The sequence below is a fragment of the Natator depressus genome, chromosome 2 (genome assembly GCF_965152275.1).
Source record: "Natator depressus isolate rNatDep1 chromosome 2, rNatDep2.hap1, whole genome shotgun sequence".
Lineage (NCBI taxonomy): Eukaryota > Metazoa > Chordata > Testudines > Cheloniidae > Natator > Natator depressus.
Genome location: NC_134235.1, coordinates 44,514,283 through 44,536,809, shown reverse-complemented (window position 1 = coordinate 44,536,809; position 22,527 = coordinate 44,514,283). Strand labels below are relative to the sequence as shown.

The 22,527-nt window shown below is 42.8% G+C and overlaps 2 protein-coding genes across 3 annotated transcripts in view; both read left to right on the top strand.

Annotated features, from left to right (window-relative positions):
- The window catches only part of LRRC69 (leucine rich repeat containing 69), a 55,066-nt gene extending 43,144 nt beyond the window's left edge, over positions 1–11,922 (top strand). For both annotated transcript variants that reach the window (XM_074944116.1, XM_074944114.1), the window contains one exon: positions 10,712–11,922. In XM_074944116.1, the coding sequence (XP_074800217.1) occupies positions 10,712–10,822 (111 nt within the window). In that variant the 3' untranslated portion in view covers positions 10,823–11,922. The remainder of the gene's footprint in view (positions 1–10,711) is intronic.
- The window catches only part of SLC26A7 (solute carrier family 26 member 7), a 158,258-nt gene that overhangs the window by 3,424 nt on the left and 132,307 nt on the right, over positions 1–22,527 (top strand). The window contains exon 2 of the mRNA XM_074944113.1: positions 18,205–18,330. The gene's annotated coding sequence lies outside the window, so the exon portion shown is untranslated. The remainder of the gene's footprint in view (positions 1–18,204; positions 18,331–22,527) is intronic.

Here is a 22,527-nt window from a genome sequence, read left to right as displayed (position 1 = left end):
CATTATCCTGCAGTATGTGCAGAACCTGGCTAGGAGCTGCCAGCATGAGGACGATTGTGAGGAGGATATGATCACAGATGTTCCTGAAAGCACGGGATGTGGCAGTTGGCACATCATGGCGGCAGTGGGGCAGGTTGATACAGTGGAAAGCCGATTCTGGGCCCGGAAAACAAGCACAGACTGGTGGGACCGCATAGTGTTGCAGGTATGGGATGATTCACAGTGGCTGCAAAACTTTCGCATACGTAAGGCCACTTTCCTTGAACTTTGTGAGTTGCTTTCCCCTGCCTTTAAACACAGGAATACCAAGATGAGAGCTGCCCTGACAGTTGAGAAGTGGGTGGCGATAGCCCAGTGAAAGCTTGCAACGCCGGACTGCTACCGGTCAGTCAGGAATCAATTTGGAGTGGGCAAATGTACTGTGGGGGCTGCTGTGATCCCAGTAGCCAATGCAATCACTGACCTTCTACTAGCAAGGATAGTGACTCGGGGAAATGTGCAGCTCATAGTGGATGGCTTTGCTGCAATGGGTTTCCCTAACTGTGGTGGGGCGATAGATGGAACGCATATCCCTATCTTGGCACCGGACCATCTTGCCAACAGTACAGAAACTGCAAGGGATACTTCTCAATGGTGCTTGAAGCACTGGTGGATCACAAGGGACATTTCACCGACATCAGTATGGGATGGCCGGGAAAGGTGCATGACGCTCGCATCTTTAGGAACTCAGTGCTGTTCGAGCAGCTGCAAGAAGGGACATACTTCCCAGTCCAGAAAATTACCCTTGGGATGAAGAAATGCCCGTAGTTATCCTTGGGGACCCGGCCTACCCCATGCTCCCATGGCTCATGAGGCCGTACACAGGCAGCTTGGACAGTAGTAAGGAGCAGTTTAACTATAGGCTGAGGAAGTGCAGAATGGTGGTAGAATGTGCCTTTGGACGTTTAAAAGCTTGCTGATGCTGTTTACTGACTAGGTTAAACCTCAGCGCAACCAACATTCTCATTGTTATTGCTGCTTGCTGTGTGGTCCATAATATCTGTTAGAGTAAGGAGGAGAAGTTTATGGTGGGGTGGGAGGTTGAGGCAAATCGCTTGGTGGCCGATTTTGAGCAGCCAGACGCCAAGGCGATTAGAAGAGCACAGCTAGGCGCGCTGTGCATCAGAAAGGCTTTGAAAACCAGTTTCATGACTGGCCAGGCTTCGGTGTGACAGTTGTATGTGTTTCTCCTTGTTGCAAACCCACCCCCTTTGTTGATTTTAATTCCCTGTAAGCCAACCACCCTCCCCCCTTCGATCACAGCTGGCAAAGGAAATAAAGTAACTATTGTTTTGAAACCATGCATTCTTTCTTTATTAATTAAAAAAAAAGTGAGATAACTGACAAGGTAGCCCAGTGAGGTGGGGGAGGAGGGAAGGACAAGGCCACATTTTTGATTTGCAGCCACACTAAAAATCAAAACTGTTCGAACGAAAGCCTTCTGTTGCTTGGGCCATCCGCTGGAGTGGCTCGGTGCCCGGAGCTTCCCTCCCTGCCCCCCCCCCGCCATATTGAAGGGCAAATTTATTAGTGCTTTTTTGAGTGTCCCAGATATGGGATTTGGACATCTCATTAGAGCATCCAGATTTGAACAATGGAAAGATGTTTGAAATCAACAAGCACAATCTTCATGCTCATCAAATTCTCACCAAGGAAGTTCTTTTGAGTGTATAGGACTTCAGGCAAGATTTATTTAATTTTGCATTGAGAATAGTGGATTGTGAGATATTTGCAAAAGTCACAAGATTAATAGTAGACCTGAGATACTGTCTTCTTGTTTTCCTTGTTCTGGGATAATATTTTTATCTTCTGTACCATGATGCCAAAAAGATATGGTGCAGCCTTTCCGTCTGGATAGCCATGTTTTCAGATGCATATATCCAGATCTGGGAAATTAACTGTAATTCTGAGTAATCTGACCCTAATTTGCATCTTTGGTGACCCTGCATTACTGTCATAGTTGTAGTTTGGAACTGGCACATTCAATAGTAATTCTCAAGCCAGGATAAGATACAGGACTTAGCAGCTTTTCTTGTTTGCACCCAGGTTCATTATTCTATAGCTGTCTGCGTTTGTGATCTCCCTGCAGTGGTGCCACACGTCGCCAGCTTGGCCAGTGTAGCATACCATGTGGTGTGTCACGAAGCCCAGTGATAGCCAGCGAGTCCATTTTAAAAGAAACCCTAGCACATAATGTTATCTTCTGATAAGGAGTTAACTAAAGCATGCCACCACAGTATTTATATATTGTATCTGAACCTATTGTTCATTCCTTGTTTGCGGTTCTTTACATTGGAATAGCCATTCTTTCTTGAAAGCCTTACTTTCACCGCCGTGGGGTTCTCCTTCCTTAAAAATAAGGAGGAGCTGGAGTCTCCATTCTTAATTACTTTTCAGTGTGAAGAAGTGCATACAGTAGTATTATTACCATCTGTTTCCTGCCTTTTGACTACTTTTTGAACCCAACGAATGTACTGTAACAAAGTTGAACCTGAAAAACTAAAATCAGTGAGCAAAATCAAACCACCCTCTACTCTGTTTGTTAATAAAATGTTTGGAACTTTTATAATACCTTACATCTGAGGATTTCATGCTTAAGAGGGTCTTATTAAGCTTTATGACACCCTTCTGATGATACCCATTGCACAGATGGGTAAACTGAAACGTGCAGTTTGTCTGAAACCATAAAAAATCAGTGGCAGAGCCAGGAATAGAATCTAGGATTTCTGAGTCCTGGTGACCTGTCCTAACCACTAGACAGCACTGTCTCATTGTTTTCTAGGTAACATAGAAGGAATGAGAAACTACTTTTGAAAACTAAATGGACATAACAGGACAGACTTTAAAAACAAAACACAAAGGGCTGAGTTATACCTACATTGGGCCCGTGAAATATAGGGGTGTGAAAAGCGCTGCTCAGCAGCAGCAGCTCCCTCAGACAGGTGGAATTCCTCCAGGGACGCTGGGGATGTGTGGGTCAAAGTGGCCCCCGCTATAGCATTTCCAGGGTTCAGTGTGGACTCTGTTTGTGTGGGCCAGCTCTGTTGAGCAGTGAGGAGGGGATGGGTTATGGCTCTTGTTTTTCCTGAATGCTAAGCACCTAAGGGTATGTCTACACTACAAATTAGGTCGATTTTTTAGAAGTCGATTTTTAGAAATCGATTTTATACAGTCAATTTTGTATGTCCCCACGAAGCGCATTAAGTCGGCGGAGTATGTCCTCAATACCGTGGCTAGCATCGACATACGGAGCGGTGCACTGTGGGTAGCTATCCCACAGTTCCCGCAGTCTCCGCTGCCCGTTGGAATTCTGGGTTAAGCTCCCAATGCCTGATGGGGCAAAAACATTGTTGAGGTTGGTTTTGGGTACCTGTCGTGAGTCGACCCTCCCTCCATGAAAGCAACGGTAGACAATAGTTTTGCTCCTTTTTTCCTGGGTTACCCGTGCAGACGCCATACCACGGCAAGAATGGAGCCTGCTCAGCTCACCGCTGCTGTTGTGAGCATTGTAAACACCTCGCACATTATCGTGGAGTCTGTGCAGAACCAGGCTAAGAGACACCAGCACGAGGAAGATTGTGATGAGGACATGGACACAGGTGTTCCTGAAAGCACGGACTATGGCAACTTGGACATCATGGTGGCAGTAGGGCTGGTTCATACTGTGGAACGCCAATTCTGGGCCCGGAAAACAAGCACAGACTGGTCGGACCGCATAGTGTTGCACGTATGGGATGGTTCACAGTGCCTGCGAAACTTTCGCATGCGTAAGGCCACTTTCCTTGAACTTCGTGAGTTGCTTTCCCCTGCCCTGAAGCGCAGGAATACCAAGATGAGAGCTGCCCTGACAGTTGAGAAGCGAGTGGCAATAGCCCTGTGGAAGCTTGCAACACCTGATTGCTACCGGTCAGTTGGGAATCAACTTGGAGTGGGCAAGTCTACTGTGAGGACTGCTGTGATCCAAGTAGCCAATGCAATCACTGACGTTCTGCCATCAAGGGTAGTGACTCCGGGAAATGTGCAGCTCATAGTGGATGGCTTTGCTGCAATGGGGTTTCCTAACTGTGGTGAGACGATAGACGGAACACATATCCCTATCTTGACGCCGGACCACCTTTCCGACCAGTACGTAAACCGCAAGGGGTACTTCTCAATGGTGCTGCAAGCAGTGGTGGATCACAAGGGACGTTTCACCTACATCAACATAGGATGGCCGGGAAAGGTGCATGACATTCACATCTTTAGGAACTCGGGGGTGTTCTAGCAGTTGCAAGAAGGAACTTACTTCCCAGACCAGAAAATTACCGTTGGGGATGTTGAAATGCCAATAGTTATCCTTGGGGACCCAGCCTACCCCTTGCTCCCATGGCTCATGAAGCCATACACAGGCAGCCTGGACAGTAGTAAGGAGCAGTTTAACTATAGGCTGAGGAAGTGCAGAATGGTGGTAGAATGTGCCTTTGGACGTTTAAAAGCTTGCTGATGCTGTTTACTGACTAGGTTAAACCTCAGCGCAACCAACATTCTCATTGTTACTGCTGCTTGCTGTATGCTCCATCTGTGAGAGTAAGGAGGAGAAGTTTATGGTGGGGTGGGAGGTTGAGGCAAATCGCTTGGTGGCCGATTTTGAGCAGCCAGATGCCAAGGCGATTAGAAGAGCACAGCTAGGCGCGCTGTGCATCAGAAAGGCTTTGAAAACCAGTTTCATGACTGGCCAGGCTTCGGTGTGACAGTTGTATGTGTTTCTCCTTGTTGCAAACCCACCCCCTTTGTTGATTTTAATTCCCTGTAAGCCAACCACCCTCCCCCCTTCGATCACAGCTGGCAAAGGAAATAAAGTAACTATTGTTTTGAAACCATGCATTCTTTCTTTATTAATTAAAAAAAAAGTGAGATAACTGACAAGGTAGTCCGGGTGGGGTGGGGTGGGGTGCGGGAGAAGGGAAGGAGGAAAGAACAAGGTCACATTGCTTATTGTAGCCACACTACATATCAAAACTGTTTGAATGACAGCCTTCTCTTGCTTTGGGCCACCCCTCCCATCCCCATGTTCTTGGGCATCTGGGTGAGGAGCATATGGAACTTGGGGAGAAGGTCAAGTTATACAATGGATGCAGTGGGGGTTTGTGCTTTTGTTGGCTTTCCTGCAGCTCCAACATATGCTTCATCCATGTCCGTTTCTGCCCCATTAGCCTCAGCATCGCCTCCTGCCTCTGCTCTTTGCGCTTACTTAATGCTTTCCTGGCCTCTGCCACTGAATGCCTCCATGCATTAAGCTGTGCCCTGTCAGTGCAGGAGGACTGCGTGAGCTTGGAAAACATGTCATCGCGTGTGCATTTTTTTCGCTTTCTGATCTGCGATAACCTCAGTATTTGGTTTCCATGCAGCCATGGTAAACCGTTTGGTACACGGGGTTGGCTTCATACACCTTCGTAACATGTGGGAATGGTTTCAAACTGCAGCGCCATCCTTTCCCATAGCAAGCAATGCTGGTTGGGTTTCACGTTTAAAAGGAGGGGCTACGGTTTTCGGGTGGATGTGCAGCACACACCTCCCCCCACCGCACCGCGTGACTATTCTCTGGGATGATCCCTTCACCCCTCCCCCCGCCGCGTGGCTATTCTCCGGGAGCTTTTAGCCAAGCGCGAACAACCCAGCATGAACGTGGTCCTTTTACTGTTCCCTTACAAAAATTCCTCTAATTTCAACCAGGTGACCATGAATGATATCACTCTCCTGAGGCTAACACAGAAAGATAAAGACCAAATGTTGCTTGAATGCGACCAAAACCCAGGACCATTTGCTGCCATGCTTTGCGCTGCAGTGATTCCAGACTACTTGCTACTGGCTTGGCGCGGTAAAGTGTCCTACCGTGGAGGATGAAATAAGGCAGCCCTCCCCAGAAACCTTCTGCAAAGACTTTTAGAGTACCTCCAGGAGAGCTTGACGGAGATGTCCCTGGAGGATTCCCGCTCCATCCCCAGACACGTTAACAGACTTTTCCAGTAGCTGTACTGGCCACAAATGCATCCCAATTCTTCAGGGCAAATCAAACATTAAACACAATTGCTTTTAAAGCCTGTAGTGTAGTACAAATGTGCACTCACTAGAGGTGCCTTCTCTTGCTTCAGGGTCCGGAAACCCGCCTTGGGAGGGTATTGGCTCCAGGGTGATGAAAAGGTCCTGGCTGCTGGGGAGAACGGATTCACCGCTTGCCTGCTGCGCGTTCTCCTCCTCCTCCTCATCCACAAAATGCTCCTCCTCTCTTGCAGGTGTGCACGGACAGTGGTAGGGTCCCCCCTAGAATGCCATGCAGCTGATCATAGAAGCGGCATGTATGGGGCTCTGACCCGGAGCGACTGTTTGCCTCCTTTGTCTTTTGGTAGGCTTTCCTGAGCTCCTTACTTGACGTGACACTGCTGTGTGTCCCTGTTGTAGCCTCTCTCCACCATGCCCTGTGTGATTTTGGCAAATATATTAGCATTTCTTCTTTTTGATCAGAATTCGGCCTGCACAGATTTTTCTCCCCATACAGCAATCAGATCCAGTATCTCTTGTTTTGTCCATTCTGGAGCTCATTTGCGATTCTAGGACTGCATGGTCACTTGTGTTGCTGAGCTCGCCACGCTCAGCAAATGAAATTCAAAATTTCCCGGGGCTTTTCCTGTGTACATCAGAGTTCAAAGTGTTGTCTAGAACGGTCACATTGGAGTACCTTGGGATAGCTCCTGGAGGCCAATACCGTCGAAATTACATCTGTACTACCCCAAATTCAAACCAGCAAGGTCGATTTTAGTGCTCCTCCCCTCAGTGGGGAGGAGTACAGCAGTAGATTTTAAGAGCCCTTTAGGTAGACGGAATGGGGTTGGTTGTGTAGATGCATTGGTTATAAAATCAACCTAACACAGCTAAAGTCGACCTCACCTCATAGTGTGGACTAGGGCTAAGCCTTATAAGTCTTTGGTAACTTCTCAAATACTCTGCTCTCCTGCTTTACATGTACTGGTCTTTTTAACTCCATTACCATTTTATTTTTCTAGTTTTCCTGGTCAGATGGTAGTATTCATGGACATGTAAGAGATGGGATTCTGCCTGTAGTATGAAAATCAACTTCTGTCACAGTGTACATCTTTACCACAACAAGTATTATTCTAAATTGTCTGCTTACAAGATATTTATTACTTAAGAGGACATTGTCATGTCTTTTAGACCAAAATGAAGTCATTTTATTTCATCAGCAAACAGGAAGGACCCAGTGTGGTGTTCTCTTGAGTTATGAGTTGCTCTGCAGGATGTCCCTGGCTGGGATGATTTAGTTGGGGATTGGTCCTGCTTTGAGCAGGGGGTTGGACTAGATGACCTCCTGAGGTCCCTTCCAACCCTGATATTCTATGATTCTATGTGATTTGTGCACTGTTCAGTGCAGAAAATATATGCATGCTTGTTGATAGATTAAACTTCCTAAAGCAGACCCTTGTGAATGAGCAGCTGCATATAAGATGGGAATAGCAACTCAGATCTAAACTTTGGAAAAAAAATCCAGTTGACCTTTTAAAGGGATGTTGGTTGGCATGAATAATATCCTAATGCAAATTTTCAGAACTCTGTCTCTTAATTACATGAATGCAATCATTTGTGAGTGTGGTAGCATTTGAACCTAGAACTGGTAGTGGAGATAGATGTAAGTATAAAGCCCCTATTTTGATAATTAGACCCTCTGTTTAGAAGCAAGCCTGCCAAGTATCATATGTCATCATCTTTTTATTCTTTATTTCTGAGTGAGAAATAATGTGTATGCCCATGTTCAAGCCTGATTGTCATAGCATGCTGTAAAAAATCCTTGAGGCTTGTCCACAATAGCAGTTTAGGAATATGGGTACTAATTTTACTAGAGCAGATAAGGCCAGAAAGGTTAAATGACTAGTCTGTAGTCTGATGAGTTGTACTGGAGAAGGAGAATTGGTTTTCAGGAGGAACTAGAAGCTGGGGTGTGAGTGTAAGTCTGTGGGTTGCTCCTGCGTGTGGTATAGATAGAAACAGTAAAATCCTGAGCATGTTTTCTTGGAAACAGCTTTATTAAATGTACTGCTTTTCTGACAGCTCTGCCTCCTTGTTGCATCATATATTGCTAGTGAACCATTGTCTAAATCAGGGGTGGGAAAACTTTTTGGCCCAATGGCCATATTGGGATTCCGAAACTGTATGGGGGGCTGGGCGTAGTGTATTAAATTGATCCCCGTAGGAATGTGCTACTTACCGTGTATTACTTAACGGCTGCCAGTCTTGGTGCTTTGGGCAGCATGGTAAGGGGGCGGGGAGCAGGCGGGTTGGATAAGGGGCAGGGGTTGGGGGTGGGATAGGGGTGGGGTCCTGGGGGGGCGGTTAGGGGCGGGACGTCCTGGCAGGGGGCAGTAAGGGGACAAGGAGTAGGGAGGGTTGGATGGGTCTGGGGTTCTGAGGGTGGCAGTCGGGGTGAGAAGTGGGAAGGGGCGGATAAGGGGTGGCAGCCAGGCTGTTTTGGGAAGCACAGCTTTCCCTACGTGGGTGTAGTGTATTAAATTGCTCCCTGTAGGAATGTGCCACTTATGGTGTACTACTTATGGCTGTCAGTCCTGGTGCTCGGTAGATCGCACGTTCCTATGGGGAGCAATTTAATACACTACACCTGTCAGCTGTCGCAGCTGCACTGCCTGGCAGGAGGTCGCAGCTCCGCAGCCCAGAGCGCTGGTGGCATGGCACACTGAGGCTGCAGGGAAGGGGCTAGGGGCGAGCCTCCCCGGCCGGGAGCTCAAGGGCCAGGCAGGACAGTCCCGCGGTCCATAGTTTGCCCACCTCTGGTCTAAAGTTACACAGCACATCACTGGCAGAAAGTGAGGGATATAGTCAGGTCACCAGATACCCAGTCCCTTGCTCAAAGCCACTAGAGCATGCTGTCTCTGAACTCCTTGGTGGAGTTCAGGCTTGGGATCACATGAATACATATGGATTATTATTATGTAAATGTAACTAAACTGCTGAGCTCTGTTTGTTTGGGTTTTTGAATCCATTAAGCTTCCAATCAAACTGTATGAAGGTAAAACTACAAGGACCGGTTTTTTCAATTCATGCTTGATACAGTACTTGAACCTGCAGACCCCTGCATTTGTATTGGCAAGCTGGTTCATTCATTCTGTTCGTTCCCTCTGGGTGACCTGGCACTGGCCACTGTCGGAAGACAGGATACTGGGCTAGATGGACTTTGGGTCTGTCCCAGTATGGCCATTCTTATGTTCTTATGTTGGTTTACTTCCACACAATTTAGTGTCTGATATGAAAATTTGGCCCTACAGATAAATTCAGACAGCATAAATATATAGCTCTTAAAAAACCCCAACTCCCCACAAAAAACTTAAGATTTTGGAATAGAGAAATAAAACTCATTTAGCTGGAATGTTCATTATGGGCATTATTAAAGGAGACATCAGGTTGGTTGGCTTCTTGTACAACCACCCAGGACACGGTTGTTTAACCAATTTAAGGTACACTCTTTCATCTCATAATTTATTTAACTAATTTCTGTAGGAATGAACATGACTTGAAAAACTACACTAGAATTATCAGAATTTTATTAAGTTGCCAATTCAGAGCTGTCATGGCCATTTTACAAATAACTACACATTTTAGGACCCAACAAGCTATTGAAGTTTATGAATGTGTTAACTATGGTAAAGGGCAGGGGAAAAAAGGTTTAAAATTAAAATGAATACGTTGTAAAATTAATTTAAATTTTTAAAAGAGAAACTCTTGTGCCGTGGATGGTCTTCCAATGGATGGGGCTATGGACTGGGACTCAGGAGGTTCTGCCACTGACCTGCTGTGTGACTTGGATAAGTCACTGTGCCTCAGTTTCCCCTCCTATCCATTGTCTGTTTAGATTTGTAAGCTGTTCCAAGCGGGGACTATATTTTACTTTGTGTACAGACAGTGCCTGGCACAGTGAGGTCCAGTCTCAGTGGGGGCCTCTATGCAATACTGTAATATGACACTTCAAGAAACGTAGTAGTAGTTGATCCCTGTATTTCTCAAGTCGTTGAACTTCCAGAGGTCTGTGGAAACCAGTATAGCTCCATTTCTTAAATGCTTGCTTAATTTAGACAGAGTGGAAGAGGCAAAGCTCTCAATGTCTTTTATCATCTCATTTTCTTGGTGTAGTGTCTTGATTTTCAAATATATTTAAAAAACAAAACCAAAAGATCAGTAAATTTTCCACAGACTCCTCCTGTTGATCCATTTTCACGCTAGATTATACATATTAGACTTGCATAAGCACCCAGTCTTGCTGTTTTTACACTGGCAAAACTCCTGTTCATTTGTTTTTATTAATGTGCTCAGTGCTGCAGCAGGCACAAAAGATGGCCCCAAGGATATCTATTTTAATATTACTCTTCAAGCTAAAACTGTAATGTGATTTTGCCTGTAGAAGGCTGCAGTATCAGACCTTAGAAGAATTACTTATTTCATTTACAGGGTGTTCAGAAAATTGGGAGTTATTAGTTTCTTATGAGACAACTTTATTGAGAGTAATATCAAACACCAGTGTTACAGCTCTGCCTTAATTGTGTATGTAGTGTAGAAATATTTTCTATTTTTGCAGTTTTTACATTGAATTTTATTGTATTGTTTTTTTTTAAAGAAAATGAAGATAAGCAGAAACGTGCACCTCTTGCCTGTAAGGACATTGCTGTGCTCTTACAAATGCTTTAACCATCCTGGCCATGGATTCTTTGGAATTGCTGTACCATAGAGCAGGCAAGGAATTCACTCAGTACATCAATCAGATTGCCCTCTTTGGTATTGTTTACCCTTACCCGAGAGCTAGTTCTTAGAGTTCAGTATTGTGTCTGTTCTCAATGTAAAATGTATATTATGGAGAGATAATGAATTACAAAGAAATGATCTCCATGTACATAATTATTCCGTTCAACTGTGTGATGCTGATGTTTTTTGGCAGACTTAACACAGCTTCTAAAAGTGGATGAATTAAACCAATGACATTGTTTAAATATGAGTTTTATAGTGTAAATTGTAAACAGAAATTGTATTGTGGCTTCATTGACAGATGTCTTGTTATGTTCTAATGTGAAATTATTTGTTTTTCTGAGAATTTAGGATCAAATTTTAAAGCTTCAAAGAAATATATGGAGACGTGTCAAAGTGATTCCTTATATATTTTTTTCATTGCCATTATAAATCCAGTTTTTTAGAAGTTTGTAACTTGGCACACAAATGTCTTAGCACAGGAGCAAATATGTATGAGTGCTTTAAAAATGAAAAAGAAAGATTACCAGTTTTAAGATTTTTTTTTGCATAAAACAATTTTAATTTTTAAAGAGGCACATATGCCTCATGGAAAACTTTGAGAAAACATTCTATACAGAAACAATTCTTAGATGTTTTGTTTTTTGTGGTTTCTTTTCTTCCCTGCTTTCTGATCCCTTTGGATGTTTTTAGATTGAAACAGGCATTTTTAAATCTTCCTCCCCTAAATTTATAATCCTCTGTTAATGTCATAAACCTGTCCTTTGCAACGAATCATAATGTTACGAACAGGGACCCTTTTTCTGGAAAGTGCTCAAGCATGTGCTTAAATGTAAGCACGAACAGTCCTATTGATTTCAGTGGGACTGTTCATGTGTTGAAAGTTAAGAATGTGGTTAAGTACCTTTCTGCATTGGGTCCAGAATGATTTCAGGTGAGAATAAGCAGGAACAGTCACATATTTAAAGAGCAAAGACTGTTTTTATACAATATGTTTCCTAGGAGTAAAGAACAAGTTAACAAATACCAAAAAACTCAAGCAGAATTTTCTCTAAATAGAATATTTTTGTAATTTTTACATTTCCATGAGGCATCGGTGGAGCACCAAAAAACATTTCTCAAGAACTTTATCTCATAATATGGTGTGCTCACTTCAAGTGAAATTCATTGCAGAGAGAGGGCGTGTCATGGAACCAGTACGGTAATGCTGTGCAGATAATAGTGGGCACAGGCTGAGTGAAGGGAGGATTCACCATACCTTTCTAAAAGTACAAACAAGAAGGAGGGCATTGAGGATAGGCTAGGGAACAAACTACCAGTTCTGTGCATATGCAGATTCGGTGACTAGGAACCCCGTACAGGGGCATGGAGTAGAAGCTGCGAAAGGTCTCCATCCTCCACAGTTTCCAGGTAGGACAGTCTTATAGAATGTGATCACTCAAGCTGTGAGAGAATCCCACTTTTATTACATTATCAAAAATGAAGAAACAGATGTAGATGGAACTTTGGATGCTGAAATTCTGCTCTTTCACATGGACAGGAGCATCTGCTTTGCATTGCACACACTTGGTATACATACTAAATATGTTCTAAATACACATTTACATCATAGGTCTCGACTGTTCTATTAAATAACTAATGCCCTGAATGAATAACTGCTGATCAATCTTTCTGTTGTATTTTCTCAGTTAATAGGCACTTCAGAGAGACATTTGGTTAGTTTGGTTTTAAAATAATTTGTTTTTAAAATAATTCAGTTTGACACAAATTGTCTGAAGCAAGAAAAGTTAAATTCAAAGCTGCCTTAGCCGCCTCCTTTTATTGCAGTGGAGTTATTTATACTTGGCTTCTAATACAATATGTGCTGCATTTTTTCCTTTTTGGCTAAGGTCCAGACTAATATTGGTTTAATATCTTTAAACGTCCTCTTTTGGGGAACACTACATAACGTTTCCAACAGGATGGATTCAATGAGCTAATAGATTTGTCCTGTCTTTAATTACAATGATTATATTGCCAAGGCATAAGAAGATGAGTTAAGCAGTATCAGCCTTAACTTCGAAAAGCCTTGCCTGTATCAGATGTGTCACAACCTCACTGTCACTCATTGCCTTGTGTGTTAATTTCTTTGTGCAACTATCTGTGAAATACATGATAAGATGAACAGAACACGCACACAACCTAGAAATGCCCTCCAGGTACCCAGTGAAACTGCAGCTTCAAGAAACTAAAAATGCTGCATTTTTGGCCTCCCTTCATCTCCAGGGAGGGGAGTGAGACACCAGGGACATTCATGAAGATCTTGTTTGGGCGTGAATGGGATTGCATAGTCCTTGGGAACACACTTTCCCTTTAGAGAGAGAAGGACTCCATTGGTGGTGTCCATTTGATTCATTGTGTAATCATGCTGCAGGGCAGAATCACTGACTGCTCCTGAAGAACACTCTCTTCTGCTTAAATCAGCGTGACTAATACATGCTGTGCTTATGCTGATGTCTGTGATGTGCGGAATCATGCTCCAGGCCACCAGATGAAACAGGAGAAGAATACTTCTGTGTATTTTTGTAAAGATTCATCTGAAGATAATAATAGTGACCATGACACAGAATATTCCATGGGGATTAATAGGATTTGGGGCCATCTACAACTCTCAGCTAGTCCTTGACTCCCAAATAGCATTTGTTATTACAATGAATGTCTTCCAGCAATGTTTTTGCCTGGAATATCTGTGGGTGTCACAAATCACAAACATCCTGCACAGTAGTGAACTATCTGTTAAACTCCCATTTAAATCCAGTCAAAACTCCCTTGTATTCAGTGAGGGCAGGTTCTTCATACCCAAGTCGTGAGCTCTGTGGAAATAGTATTTGTTTCCACCTTAACTCAGAAAGAAAAGGAGGACTTGTGGCACCTTAGAGACTAACAAATTTAGAATCTCAAACTACTATAGGTAAGTGAAATCCAGCAGGTCTGATGTAAACTGATGGGGAGTGTGAAAAATGAAGGTTCACCTGCTATTTAAGGTCCAAAGGGTATTTTACTTTCTTTGGTGTTTTTCCCAGATGTCTTTCTGCTATGCAGGCCTCATGTAGCACAGAAGGATTTTCAATAATCTTGCTGCTCCTGCTAGCAGGAATTAATAAAAAAGGAATGAACCAATATGGATTACCATTGTTCTTTTCATTGTGCAGTTTATATGGCTAACTAATTATGCTTGTATATCAATGCCAGTGTGATGCTACTTGTGTAACCTCCATGTTACAACAGGCAAGGAAAATAAAAAAGTTGTAAATACCTAAGCACACTGAAGTGTCACCACTGTGATGTCATCATAGGGCCCCTGGACATCGGTCAAAGGGCCTTCATAGGACTATTAGAAAGAAATATAGTTTCACATAATAACCAAGGGAAGACAGACTGAAAAGATTTTCAAAGTTAAATTTACATTAATTTATAATTGTGAACAAAATATTTATGCATAAATAAAATATTTGATATATGGATTTTCACAATACTAGCCTGAGTTGCAGCTTGAACACCCCTTAAAAAGGCTACTCTGCCTCTGCAAAACTCTTCACATATGATACAGTCCCTGGAAGCTCCAGTGAAGTGAGGCTACAGCTGTGATATAGGCAGATGTTTGAACACTTGGGAAACATGAAGACAGCCTGATAAGGAAGGTTGTGCAGGAGGACGTGAAAATTCTGGGTCTATGGGGACCAAGGAAGGATCCATCCGAAGCAGATAATGGTAGTTGGGTGGGTACAGGGTCTGATCTGAGTGAAGAAGCAGTAAATATCCAAGTCAATGAGGAAGAATGCCAGGCTGGTAATAGCTGGGTGGAAGGGAGATTGGTCACCAGGAATAATGGGAGCCAGTGGTAGTAAAAGAACCCCCCAAATATAAATTTGCTTCAATTTAAAATCAATCAATTGAATCTGTCATGCCTGTAGGTTCTCTAATTCAAGTTGTTTGCTGCATCTGGGATAGGTTGAAAAGGGACCCTATGCAAGGGGGATTTCAAGACAGCAGGCACAGAATGCTGTATTGTCTGTGCTCAGACCATGCTGGAACACTGGTGATACTTTAAAAATAATTGATAATGTCTGATGTAACAATTGGTCACTTGAGAATGCCTTTAATGCATTTGAAGGTTTGTACCAATTCTAAGGTTATAGAAATATGTTGCAGTTGTATAGATTGTGACATATATTGCAGCCTATCTTTGGGACCATATGGTATTAAGTTCATGTATCACGGTGGGCCAGGGATTGTGTGCAGGTCCAGTGAGGACGGTTCCCACAGCTTCAGGAACAAAAAACAGTGGGGGTTGATTAAGGTGAATCAGCTGGGTTGTAAACACCTCCAGAGAGGAACTCTCCCCGGGAGGCTTGCATACACTGGTTCAAACTGGGTTTTCCAGAAACTAACAGACAAAGAAAAGGGCTTTTATTATTTAAAAAAAGAAAAAAGCTGGGTTTAAATTGACTTGGGGCCGTCTGTCTGACTCAGCAAATGGACAGGACATTCTGTCTCAGGGGTGGGGGTACTAACCCTTGCGGTGGGGTTGGAAAGACATTGGCTTTCTAGGGCCCCATAAGATTAACAGGTGACCTGTGGTAAGTATTGAGCATGAATGGACCCCAGTCAGACCTGCTGGGAAATAGCAGTGAAGTGCAGAGCGACAGCAAACCCAAACCTCTGGTCTGAAGGGAGAGAGATGTGGGTCTCTGCCCCCTAAGAGGTGATAGCTGAGAAGCCTAAACCTTGAGTGGGTACCCTCAAGGAAGAACAGGAGGGGGTCAGTTAAACCTGAAACTGTGACATATATAAGCACTTTTAAAACAAGAATATTAAAGCATTTTACAAATAATTAAACCATATATATGTGAGATAATGATGAATTAACCATTTCATTTGCACTGGGCCAAGACTGAAAATCTTGGCCCCTAGCCCATAAGTCCTCCTAACAGAATTTCAAACTGTATATTCGAACAAAAGTACATGTGATGGGGTAGTGTGCGATGGAGGGCAGTGGCTTCTAGTGGTCAGCCCACCCAGCCACCTGGTGTGGCCCTTTAAGGGCTTGGAAGGGTCCAGTAGATATATAGGGAGACTTTAGAGTCCCAGGAATGGATGATGCTTGAGGAAGGAATCTTGACACTGTATCATGGAGGTGGTAGAATCTCCTTCCTTAGAAGTTTTTAAGGTCAGGCTTGACAAAGCCCTGGCTGGGATGATTTAATTGGGGATTAGTCCTGCTTTGAGCAGGGGGTTGGACTAGATGACCTCCTGAGGTCCCTTCCAACCCTGATATTCTATGATTCTATGATCATCAAGGGCCTGAAGCCTTGCAGAGAGGGCAGGGCAAGGATCCTCTCACCCCATCAGTTGGGGAGGAGTCAGGAGAAGGGGACCAGTATAAAGGCTGCCTCCTCCCTCACAGCAGGGCCATACTGTCCAGAGAAGGCGTCTGACTGACTCCTCCAGAGTGACAGGCTAATTGGAGAGAGTGTTCAGTTGAAGGGTGCTGGATAAAGCCTTGCAGCTGCCTATTCCAAGCAAGAGGCCTAAGACACAAACCCCAGCTCAAAGAAGAGGGCTGAGGGGGAACTCCTGCCTGGAGGGGGGAGATATCGACTGCTGTAACGGTGCGAGATGAGGGACTGCTCACACACAGCCCAGCTGCTTCAGAGGAGGGCTGGGAATGGTCTTGGAGAAAGTGCCTTCATGGCTCAGTAAGGAGAAGCTATGAGGAATCGGCTCCAGGCGGGGATAGTAGAGACCTGGTGAAGACATTGTCAAGCCGCGTGACAGTAGGGGCAGTTCAGGGAAGAAATAGAGGGATCAAAAACACCCACAGTCCTTATCTGCCTAAAACAGGGTCCTTGGGCTGGAACACAGAGGAGAAGGTGGGCCTGCATTCCCCTGCCTCTCCCCCAGACCAGGAAGGGGTGAATGGGTGTTGAAGAGAAAAAGGCCAAGAATGATAAGCTGCAGATAGATGCTGGAAGATGGGCTTGAAGGCCATTAGATTTTGAATTTCCTATTTGGGGGCTTTTTTGTTTATCCCTGGAAGGGAAATGGACTGAGCAGTGACCTGACAGGAGGGCTAAGCCAAGTATTTCAACAGACCATTATAGCACAAGAAAAACTAAAGAGGGTGCTAGACTGAGAGAACCCCTGCAATTGCGTACCTGGATGCTAGGAGGCACTCTGGAGGTCAGAGGTGCGATTACATACAGCTATGCCATTTAATAGAGCCCTAATCAGAAAATCAGGAGCATCAAAAGTTTAAAACCGCCCTCCTACACGAACAATTTCCCACCCTTACAATTCTCCATTTTCAAATGTGTGGGGAAAAAGATGAGCTTTTCAGTATGTCATGAAGATCATCAGACTTGAGGTATTTTGGAACAAGGGAATGTGTGAATTCCAAAGCCATGGGGTCCTCACAGAGTATCTGGCTGTCAGCATCTTTGCATTTAGAGCAATGGAACTTCAGCTCAAATGTTTCTGCTGATCTCATCCGTGGCAGCGAGGCACAGAGAGCATGAGAGAGGGTCTCTCAGGCAGGAAGGTCCTAAGCAGTTACTTACCTAATAAAATGAAAATGTGTCAATGTAAAGCGAATAGATGGACTAATTTAGATACTAAATTGTTTGTGGCAAGCAAGAAATTGATTTAATTTAGCAAGGAACAATGGATTTTTGCAAAAACTGTTCTTCCCAAAAGAGTGTTAGCAAGCGAGGGGTGAAAGAACTTAAGTGCATCTTTAAATATATATACCAGGGAAGAAAGCACTGGGAAGAAGTTTTACTTTGTTAGATGCACAATTACTTGTGCAAAATGCACACACAATTCTGTGCCTATATTTGCATATGCAATTACAATGATTAATTGCACAAATAGATAATTTAGATAATTTGTGCATGCTGTTAGCCTGTTGTGTAATATTTTTTTGTACAAATTAGGTATGTATTTTGACTGTGCATCTATTTTCTGTGTAATCAGGCCATTAATGTTTAATCAAAAGATAATACTTTAGTTTTGAATTATTATACCTACAGCATCCTAGAAATATGTAGCTCTTTCCTGATCAATTACGAAGGAAAATTTCAGTCAAATCTATAGGAAGATACTTTAATTATTTATCCTTTGAAAATACTTAAGATCAAGAGGGACGCTCCTATATAATCCATCAGTCTTGTGGTAAACAAAAGGAATATGAAATAAGGGCTAGTGACAAAACTTAGGCATGTGCAAAAGGCAGATGATTTTTTTTAATGGGTGTTTTGATCAGAAATGCACAATCTTGTACAGATTTGGTCCTTTAATGAGCCATCTATTTTTTTATTTTTATGACAGACCAAAGATCTAGCACACTGACTGTGTGTTCAGAGTTGCAGTGCACATTGGATTGTTTTAATTCCTGTTGCTGAGAGAGAAACAACTGGTGCAGTAAAAGCAAGATTCCTGACTGCAAAGCACTAGGCAAGTACACCATAAGTTTCTATTTGGTTTGGTTTCTTTCTAGCGCAATGGCAGACTCCGAGGAAATAATTTACAAACAGCTGACTGGTATGACCTACTCTAAAATGTTTTAAACCTGACATAATCATTTCATGAGAGTCTATTTGATAAATAGAGGCTTCAGCCCTTTTGCGTAAGTCATAATTTGAGGTTTATGAGGTAAACAAAGGAGGCGCAGTCCAATTGTGTTAGATATATCCATTTCCTAAGATGATTTTCCTTTTCAGTAGTATGGTTATTTAGAAAATCACTTACTCAAATCTATTTCTGCCCTCCTAGATTTATTTTTGAGAACCAATAAATGCTGTTATAGTTCAGGATACTATTAATAGTAGGTTTCAGAGTAGCAGCCATGTTAGTCTGTATTCGCAAAAAGAAAAGGAGTTGCACCTTAGAGTCTCTAAGGTGCCACAAGTACTCCTTTTCTTTTTATTAATAGTACATTATTCAAACAGGACTTTTTATGTTTTAGTATTACTGATTTCTTAATGTCAGCAATAGCATAGCCTTGTGTATAGTATTTTTGATTTGCATTTTTATATGCTACTAATTAGCAATTCAGCAAAAACATCTTCAGTAAGGAAAATCGCTTGTAAGACTTGCTGAGCTCATGTTACAAAGTTAGCCTTGGATGCTTTATTTAGAGCATACTGTGAATTCTTCATTTTGAAAGATGGGTACATTTCTGAAGTGTTTACTTTGCTCTACACAGTAGCAGTCTCAGAAATAAAGTTTCATATATTTGTAGTTTACAATGGAAACAGAAAACTAAAATAAATGGTATTGTGTTTTGTTTAAATAACACATTCAGTTTAGACATTTTCAGTGATCCTTCTAATAGTTTATAGGTCTCTAGACTATATCTAGGCATTCTTCTTTGAATGCATTTGGCTGACAGACTGGAACTTAACTGGTTCCAGAAGGTAATCCGGAATCAAGAGTACTGGCTATATTATTACTAACTTAGACCTGTGGCCCCTTACAAATTTTTCTTTTGAGTGGCTTTGTTTTCTGCCACAATTATAAAATAATAATCATATTACAATAGCATCCAGAGGCTCCAGTTCAGATTAGGGCCCTATTATGGTAGCCGCTGTCCAAAGACGTAAGGAAAGATGGTTCCTGTTGTATAGAGCCAACAGTCTAAATAGACAAGACAGATAGTGGGTGGTAGGGGAAAACAGAGGCACAGATGGGAGAAGTTCTTTGCCCTATGTCACACAACTGATCAGTGGTGGGGCTGGGAAATAGAACCAGGTTCTCCTGAGTCTTAGTCCAGTGTTTTATCCACGACTAGACCACACTGCTTTTCAGTGTGTCCAAACTATAGAATGTCCTTTCAGCTCTTCCTCTAGAGGAACTGCAATAGTACATAGAAATGAATTGGTTTATAACATACTGCACACTGTTGTGTTGGAGAGCCAAAATGTGTATGTGAATGGCAATGGGAGTATAGTGTCATCAAATGCTCTAAAACTGAAGAAATCCATAGGCAACATTACACTTGCTTTACTTGCCACTATACTTGCCACTTAAGTTTGACACAATATTCTGTAAAACACCACAGCAGCAATATCCATCAGATATAATCATAGAAAGCTGAGCTGGAATTGCCCAGTACATCAGTCACTCCATGTTTTCACCCCCCCCATACTTACAGAATCCTGGGGAGCAATGACTTCGCAAAATATTCGTGGGTGGTGTTGGATAATCAGCTGAACATGAGCTCTTTGTTGGACTCTTTGGCCAAAAGAGCTAATGCCATCCTGGGATACACAAGCAGGGTAAGAGTAGAGAGTCTATTTTGCGTCTATATTTGGCACTGGTGCAACTGCTGCTGGAATATTGTGGACCAGTTCTGGTGCCCACAATTCAAGAAGGATGTTGATAAATTGAACAGGGTTCAGAGAATGATTAAAGGATTATAAAACATGCCTTCTAGTGATAGACTCAAGGAGCTCAATCTGTTTAGTTTAACAAAGAGAAGGTTAAGGGGTGACTTGATCACAGTCTATAAGTACCTACATGGGGAACAAATATTTAATAATGGGCTCTTCAGTCTATCAGAGAAAGGTATAGTTGATCTAATGGCTGGAAGTTGAAGTGAGACAAGTTCAGACTGGAAATAAGGTGTAAATTTTTGACAGTGAGAATAATTAAACCATTGGAACAGTTTATCAAGGGGCATGATAAATTTTTTTTATCATGTCAATTTTAAAATCAAGATTGGATTTTTTTTCCTAAAAAGTATGCTCTAGGAATTATTTTGAGGAAGTTCTGTGGCCTGTGTTATACAGGAGGTCGGACTAGGTGATCACAATGGTCCCTTTTGGCCTTGGAATCTATGAATCTGTCAACAGAATTGAAACTGAAACCCAACAACAGAGGATCTGAAAACGACTTTCTGAATAGCATATACTCTTTTCAGTTAGTGCATACCTTAGGGGAGAAACGATAACCATGCCCCATCGATGTTATGGCCACTGGTTATGCTGGGTAGCTCTCCTTTTGGAGCTCATCAGCACTGCCCCAGGAACCAACGTAAGAGTTACTTTATCATTAACGTTCTGTCTACTGTAACAGTTAGAGCACCAGGGTATCCAAGCAGTGAGCGGAATTATGCTGGAAAATGAGAACAATTGTGTTTTTCTCTTGAGAGCATTTCTTTAGCTTGTTTCTTTGTTTTGTTTTAATTTTTTTTGTAATACTCATTCCTGAGAAAGGTGTGTTTTAGGCTTTGGCTTTGTTTGATATTTATCTAGGTATTTATATAGCTGCAATCTAGATATTTATATGAGTGCCAGCAAGAACAGGATTCTGCCAGCGAGAATGCTTAGAGTCTGGGAGTTCAAATTTGGGTCTCTCTATTTATTTTAGAGTATGTGGCCCCCATTATAGACTCATAGACTTTAAGGTCAGAAGGGACCATTATCATCATCTAGTCTGACCTCCTGTACAACGCAGGCCACAGAATCTCACCCACCCACTCCTCTAATAAACCCCTAACCTACATCTGAGCTATTGAAGTCCTCAAATCAGGGTTTAAAGACTTCAAGGTGCAGAGAATCCTCCAGCAAGTGACCCATGCCCCACGCTCCAGAGGAAGGTGAAAAACCCCCAGGGCCTCTGCCAATTTGCCCTGGAGGAAAATTCCTTCCTGACCCCAAATATGGCAGTCAGCTAAACCCTGAGCATGTGGGCAAGACTCACCAGCCAGACACCCAGGAAAGAATTATCTGTAGTATCTCAGATTCCACCGCATCTAACATCCCATTATAGGCCATTGGGCATCTTTACCACTAATAGTCAAAGATCAATTAATTGCTAAAATTAGGCTATCCCATCATAACATTCCCTCCATAAACTTACCAAGCTTAATCTTGAAGCCATATATGTCTTTTGCCCCCACTGCTCCCCTTGGAAGGCTGTTCCAGAACTTCACTCCTCTGATGGTTAGAAACCTTTGTCTAATTTCAAGTCTAAACTTCCTGATGGACAGTTTATATTATGATAGTATCTGAGTGCCTGACAATACCACTGTTGCGATAATGAAATGCTATTATCCACATTTGACAGATGGGCAGCTCAGGCAGAGAGAAACTAAATTATTTGGCCAAGGTCACACAGGAAGTCTGTGACAGAACAGGGAATTGAATCCACGACTCCTAAGTCCCAGGCTAGTGCCCCTAATCACTGGACTATCCTTCCTTCACAGCCCTGTGTGCTACAGATGTTTTAGGTCATGGAGGGGGAAGTGGTCTCTGAGGTAGCCATGTCCCAATTTGTTAAGGGTTTTGTATTTTAGGACTGGGATTTGGAAATTTGGTTAAGTGCATGGAAATTCAGTGGAGTTTGCAAAACCTATCTATGATGTGTCGGAGCTGGTCTTTATGTGCTGCTGAACGATGTACTAATTGCAGCCTTTTTGTGCTGGTCACTTTCAATGCTAGGTAAATTGTACTGCAACACTAATTTGGAATTCCTCAAGATTGAATGATCACTGTTGGCTAAAATCTCTTCTGAGAGAAGAGGGTGTGTGAGGTGCGGTTTTCTAGTTAAATGAAAATAGAAGGCATTTCTGGCTACCATGACAGTATTCATGTCCAAAAGCAGAAAAGAATCCAGTATGACCCTGAGGCATGGTACAACCATAGCAAT